The 6,861-nt window shown below is 39.5% G+C and overlaps 1 protein-coding gene across 1 annotated transcript; it reads left to right on the forward strand.

Moving 5' to 3' along the window:
- Positions 1-2,889: 2,889 nt before the first annotated feature.
- LOC135593759 (dof zinc finger protein DOF1.4-like) lies at positions 2,890-5,498 on the forward strand. The gene is made up of 2 exons (XM_065084018.1): positions 2,890-2,906; positions 3,795-5,498. Exon 2 carries the CDS (start codon positions 3,795-3,797, stop codon positions 4,830-4,832), a length of 1,038 nt encoding a protein of 345 aa, XP_064940090.1. The 5' UTR covers positions 2,890-2,906; the 3' UTR covers positions 4,833-5,498.
- Positions 5,499-6,861: the final 1,363 nt, after the last annotated feature.

The raw sequence follows: 6,861 nt of genomic DNA on the forward strand, positions 1-6,861 counted from the left end.
TTTTCGTTGGACAAGTAGTAAATGGCCATTTACCCTCGCCTGTCCCAAGTCACCAAAACTTTCTTTAAGACGCTAATCAATTGTCTCTGCAGACACATCTGAGTAGTTAACTCAGGTCCTGTCATCAAGGACAGAAGAAAGCGGAATCATCCTATAGAGTTTATTGCACATTACTAGGAACATGATAAGCATGTTTGCTTCTTTAAGATATTAGATTGTATTAGGGACAAATCTTTGGCTCTAAAGCACGCTTAAGATACACAAAGTCCAACCAAATTCCTAGAACAAATTCCATGTTACCCACACTTTAGAACTGAGCCATCTTAGTGTTAATAAATAAATATGTACTCCAATATCTTGAGCAAGCAATACTTAGATAAACAAATATGGGCCCATGAGACAGGAGTTGCATTGGACCGGTTTCCTAGAAAAGGATTGGGATCAAAGAAAGGTAAGAGAGAAGATAAGTGACATGGCCATGGCCACATTTTGGAGATCTTAGATTCTATTAGGCAAGATAGCATTGCATTGGCCACTAATATTAAAAATTATGGGGATAATGACTATTGATGTAGATGTGGTCCCTTGATCCGATCTGTCATTCTTGGTGTGGCAATCAGTGGGTGCCAATTGGAACCCAATTTGTTCAATATGTGGTTGATATAAGCCTAACATGAAGTTATATATTGGAAGTATTTCATAAGCTAAGCGACAAGATTAGATGTTCTTTCTCGGTATCTGTTGAAGTAGGCTTTCCTCTTAGCATTTGTTGGTCGACAACAATTATTTGATTAGGAGAGTAGCAATATCAGAAATTGATTGATCTGATGAACACTGTAATTTGTAGATAGTAGCCATGCACCAAACTCAATTTTGAACTCATTCAAGAAATTGCTGACAAGATGATAATTTGTTGATACGATTGTTTTCTTATTGGAGTCTGAGCGTCTCCCATAAGCTTTACTATAAGTATATAATTATTGTTGCAATTATTATGGAGGATTTTCATTTCAATGGATATATACCAACAAAAATATACTTATGAGAGTGTTATTTGCAATTGTTATTGAATGTTATATAACAAAAATAAATAAAAGCTGTTTTCGAGTTTCTACTCAAGAAATAATATGATATAATTTGAATATTAATTATGACAGCCGATCAGTTAATGCCAATAACAATAACTATGCTTTAAATCTTGATGCATTATTACAATCCATAGTTATGGCAAATTTCCTTATCATAGAAAGATGACCCAAATCTGTTTAATAGTGGTAATAGGAGAGTAGTGTACTTTAATAACTGCTCCATCCAACTAATGGCCAAACCATATAATATCAACAAAATTATTCAGAGGAGATAAGATATATAATCATTTTAACTTGATGCCTATATTATAATCACTAGAGTGCTTCACTAAGTGCCATGCACGTAATGTTAAAAAAAAAAAAAGGAAGAAAACTGAGATATATATTTCAGCATGGACTTCATCTCATAGCTGCATGCACTATATATACTGATATAAACTTTAGATGAATATATTGCAGTTCTTAGCTAGAACTTGTCACTGGAAACTTTCTTGTTTTTAGCTCTCTCGACACTTACCACTAAACATTTTAGGCCTTTATTTTTTTCTGCAGTTGGCTTCCATCTACACCGACAATTCAAAAAATTATATGTATACATACGTATTTTATATTTCACACTTACAAAATTGCCTTAGTCACACACACACACACACACACACCTGCATACATATATGATGAGGCTATTTTTGGTCATTATACTAAGGAGTATGCTTGAGATTGATATGTTCTTTTGTCCTTTTATCTAGTAAACTTTATATCAAAGACAACATTTAGTGAACCTAAATACCTTCAATTGACATATGCAAGGAAAGAGAAAGGACATCTGGAATAGGTCTTTAGGGTCCCACTCAAAGTCCAAACAAATGTAAGCTGAGAAGGCTTGGTAGACATAAGTAGCATGAGAAGGTTATGTTTTATCTGAAGAACCATATACATATCTCATTTGTGCAAGTAGAGACAGATGGATTCATTGGACGATTTGTACTGTTTTTTAGGTTTTCAAGATTTTGAGGGAATTAACACTCTTTTTTTCTTTTGCCGAGTAAACTTCACCTCAAAGACAATACTAATAGACACAATAAAAATAAGAAGTAGAAGAAGTTAATGTGTTATCTGGAGAACCCTTTATATATCCCATTTATTTAAATAGAGATTGGTAGATTCATTTTGAAATGCCAGCAAACGGTGCTAGCTGCAAGTCGAGTAGCTCTATTGCTCCTTCAGGTGGTAAGCTTTTATTTTGAAACATCTTCTATTAGCTGACAGACATAACACCATAAAAAAGATTCCATCAATAAATGTGTATTCTGAATTCATTCAAGGGAAAATAGTGTTAGGTATAACTGAAACTAATATCTTCGACTTTGTCGAATTCTGTAAGTTGGATACTTCCTCTGTCTGTCTGTCTCTGTCTCTCTCTCTCGTTTTCTGTCTCTTAACGTGTCACAAACATTCTCTTCATCTTTTCCTGTCGTCGATGTATCTTTTATCTAGTGAATTGGGTTCATTTTACTCTTGTTATTTTATCATCTTTCCATGTGCATCCAATGCTCGTCGGCCAGTCCATGTCTTTGTTCATCATTCGTTCTTATTTTCACTGCAGCATGCTCAATCCTTAAACACCAAACTCGATGTTACTTGTGTTTGTTTCTTTCTGTTCGCAACAGCACAATCTTCAAGGAATAAAGAAAGAAGAACAACACCAGCACAATCTGATTCCGATGCGATGTGATTAAGTACTTAAGATCGAGGGAAGAAGAAGAATAATTGTGGGGATGCAGAGGAGATTTATCGGGAGACTACAAAAATCCCTCTCTGGTTTGTTCCTCTCCCTCGAACGTGATTGCTTTTTCATCTACCTCCCTGGAGATAGATTAGTAGCAGCAAGCTGTGCGCTGTCCACATGGCTGAGACCATCTGCTGTCCTCTTAAAGCAGCGGCACGCCCCCTTCTCTCTCTCTCTCTCTCTGAGTCTTAAACACACAAGCCCACATGCTGCGTGTTGTCGCTTTCCCGTAAGAGTTCCTTTCTTTCAATGCACAGAAGGGGGGATGCTTTGAACAGATGCGAGAAGCACAGGGAAAACACAAGAAATGAGAGGAAAAAGAAGATAAAGAAAGGAAAAGAAAGCTAAGTGGCAGTCGCAAGGATTCTTCTCCTGCCCCTCCACAGCCTCGTTTCTCTCGCTTACGACTACTCCTCCCTCGGGATTCATTCTCCCCTCCTCACTCTGCTGCCACTACTTGTATACTCCATATCCTCTGTAACCTTATTGCTGCTACTACCTTGAACTCTGATTTCTCCTATCGGAACTCAGGAGTTGTGTCCGGTCGGACGAAGGAAAATGCTATAAAATAGAGAGAGAATGAGATAGTGAGAGAGAGAGAGAGAGAGAGGGGGGGGGTTGGGCATCATCTCATCGAGGAATGGCCACAAGTAGGTTGGTACCATTTTCTCCTTCCTTCCACTAGTCCTCATGTGGCATCTGTCCCTCACTGGTTTCCTGCTCTCCCTTCTCTCTATCAATCTCTGTACCTATCACCGTCAGTCAATAATACTGCATGCTTGTTTTTGTTGGCTAGCTGTTGTCAGGGAACCTTCCTCTGGTCCCATCATTCACAGACCTCCACCCCCCCCTAGCTTTCCTCTCTCTCTATCTTAACATCTCATGGATCTGAGAACTCCTTTATTCTATTTCCTTTGCAGATGATGGGTGAAAGGCTACTGGTCACTGCAATCAACAGCGACGACGATAATATCACCACTACCAGCAGCAGCGGCAACACCAGCAGCAGCGGCAACAACGAGACCAACAAGAACAATATGATTCATGCTAGTTCTACTACTTCCGGTGCTGCTGCTAGGGTTATGGACAAGCCATCAGCGCAGGATCAATCGCAGGCCGTCCTGAGATGCCCTCGCTGCGATTCGTCGAACACCAAGTTCTGCTACTACAACAATTACAGCCTATCTCAGCCGCGGCACTTCTGCAAGGCCTGTAAGCGGTACTGGACGCGCGGCGGCACCCTCCGGAACGTCCCGGTAGGTGGCGGGTGCCGCAGGAACAAGCGCGCCAAGAAGCCGGCGGCTGCCCCCATGGCACCGCCGAACCATCCGCACCGCCGCCCTCTTCTGCCGCCTGATCCGGTCCCTTCCCTCTTGGTGCAGAGACCTTCTCCATCCCACCTCGACGCCGCTGCGCTTTATGCTCTGCAAACGGCGTCCTCATCGTCGGATATGAGCCTCACGTTGCCAATTATTATGAACAGTCTCCACATCCCCTCTTGCACTACTGCCTTCGATCTGCAGCCTCATCTCGGCGCACCCGGACTCGGGCTTCCATCCAATCCGCAGCGTGAGAACGAGTACCATCTCGGTGAGCTTCAGCCATTGTCGCCGGTGGACGACTATCCACTTTTTGGGTCATCTTTGCCATCTGCATCACAGCTAGCGTCGAGCATTAAGCAGCTCAAGCAAGTGGCGGACTACCAGGCCATATTGCCCTTCGATGAACTGCAAGCCTCTGGCATCGGTGGGAGTCTTAATGCCATGACGAAGGAAGTGAAGTGGGAAGGGCAAACCAATAACTTGATGAACAGCTGCACAGATTGGCAGATTCCATCAGTGAACTCGTTGGATAATTTTGGTCCAGCTGCAGCCACGTACTGGAATTTAGTCATCGGCGGCACCGGTGGTTGGCCGGACGGCATGAACTATGGTTCATCAGTCACTCCTCTGATCTAGTCTAAGGGTGAAGTGCGGCCGATAAGTATTGTCTCTCAATCCTGTTCATTCATGGTTGTTGCATCTTCTTTTTCATTACGATGTTTCCGAATTATACATGGTAGTAAGGTCAGTGCGCTATATCTATATTACATGCTCACTGTAATGTGGTGGCGGGGGCGGATTACTAGAGCAGTGCCGATCGGAGAGATCCTGTCGGTTTGCAAACGTCTCAGTTTGTTGGGAGAGGACCCTCGGATCTTTTCAGCTCAATAACGTGTATTGTCATCAGTTTTTAGTGAACTAGGAAGAAGAAGAAGCTGGAGGAGTGAGCTGGTCTTGCATGTATGTACATAGCAGGCATGGCATATACCATCTTCTTATTGAGTGGTTTGCGTTTTTTGGGCATTGTCAGAAGTCTTCATCATCTTCTTCTTCGTCAGTTGAGGTGATTTATGCTGTTGAAGAAGCCAATTAACAATTGAGATATTTATCTTTTTCGCTTTTGTGTGTTTTTTTGGTGTGTTGGCAGAAAGAACTTGGTACATATAGTTTTCTGTAGTGGGATTTCATTTCACTTTTATGAGTGATCTATTGCCTGCTTTTTGGCCTTTCTTTCACTGTAACAAGTATTAACTCTGCTCATATTGATAGTGGACTGAATGGGCATGTTTGCTCTGATGATTATGTTCAGAAGTGCAATGACTGTCTATGTGCAGTATTCTAGCAAGAGTTTGTGCTTTTCTTTACAGCAGCTTTCCTTACCTTCATTGATAATGTCAGTAGAATCTTTACAAGGCAAATGGATGGCTTATGCTTATTACATGTAAAGTCTCAAAGATTTGGCAGTCATTTGTATCAGCTTTTGTTCTAGTTTGCTTGTCTATTTGTTTCATGGACAACTCTTTTATCTTGTGGCAAAGAAGAAGAAGAAGAAGGTCCACTACTCATGGCAACAGAAACAGGAACCACTTTCCCCATGTAACATAGCAGTGCAATGCTCCACTCCTCGAACATTCTTTTTGATGCATTAGAGTCTCTTATCATTGGAAGATCATATTGCAGCTATCAGCATGGTCCGGGAATCTGTCTCAGATATTGTGAGCAGATATAACAAAAGCTGATAGCCAATTAATTGTGAAGTAAAAGCTCAAATTGTAGGGAAAAATTAGGTTCATGCGAAGAAGTTGAGCTCAAATTATTCTGTCAAAAAATGTCAATTTAATCAAATTGTTTAAATATGTTATTCTCCTTGTTGTGATTCAAATTATTTTGCAGAAAGAAAAAGGAAAATCAAAAGAGGCGATGAAGAGAGTCTTAAGTCCTAATGTTGTTGAAATATAGATTTTTAAGGACTTCTATGGATAGTTCTTTAACGTAAGGAAAGAGAAAAAGAAAAAGAAAAATGCACAGAATGGGAGAAGAAAAAATTGCAATTTAACCATAAATCATAGAAAAAACTTAGATTTGTTTTAACCAGAAGACATATTATATTAATATTCTGCTCATTCAATTAATAACAATCCAACTTACAAAAACAGGTCAAAATAGTCCTAAGTCAATGAATATATATATATATATATATATATATATAAATCTGGGAACACATTTAACTTGACTCATGTGCAGAAATCAAGCTTAAGTTGAGGTATCACATATTTGTTGTAATTAAAGATATTGAGTCAGTTATGTACAGCTCTAGTTTGTCTGAAATAGGACAATGATTGATAATATATACTTCCAAAATCAAGAATTATAATGCCTTAACCATGAGTAACAACATTTAGATGTCCATACAAGTTTAACATTATAAGAGGACATTTAATTTGCTCTCAAGCCAAATAAATGAAAGTGGCCTTTAACATTCATCTGTAAGCTATTTCAGTTGGGAACCAAATAATTTGATTGATATCAATGCTTTTCTATTTTATATTAAGCTAAAACATGTTCTCTATCTTCACATTCCAAGAAATGATTCTTTTCATTCTGGACTTATCAAATATTTTGTCAGATTTATTGGAGTTATTTCAGTTTAGATCCCTATGTCTCA

This window comes from Musa acuminata, chromosome BXJ1-9 (genome assembly GCF_036884655.1).
Source record: "Musa acuminata AAA Group cultivar baxijiao chromosome BXJ1-9, Cavendish_Baxijiao_AAA, whole genome shotgun sequence".
Classification (NCBI taxonomy): Eukaryota; Viridiplantae; Streptophyta; class Magnoliopsida; order Zingiberales; family Musaceae; genus Musa; species Musa acuminata.

Coding starts and splice junctions, on each gene's coding strand:
- LOC135593759 (XM_065084018.1), top strand. CDS start 3,795: ATGATGGGTGAAAGGCTACTGGTCACTGCAATCAACAGCGACGACGAT.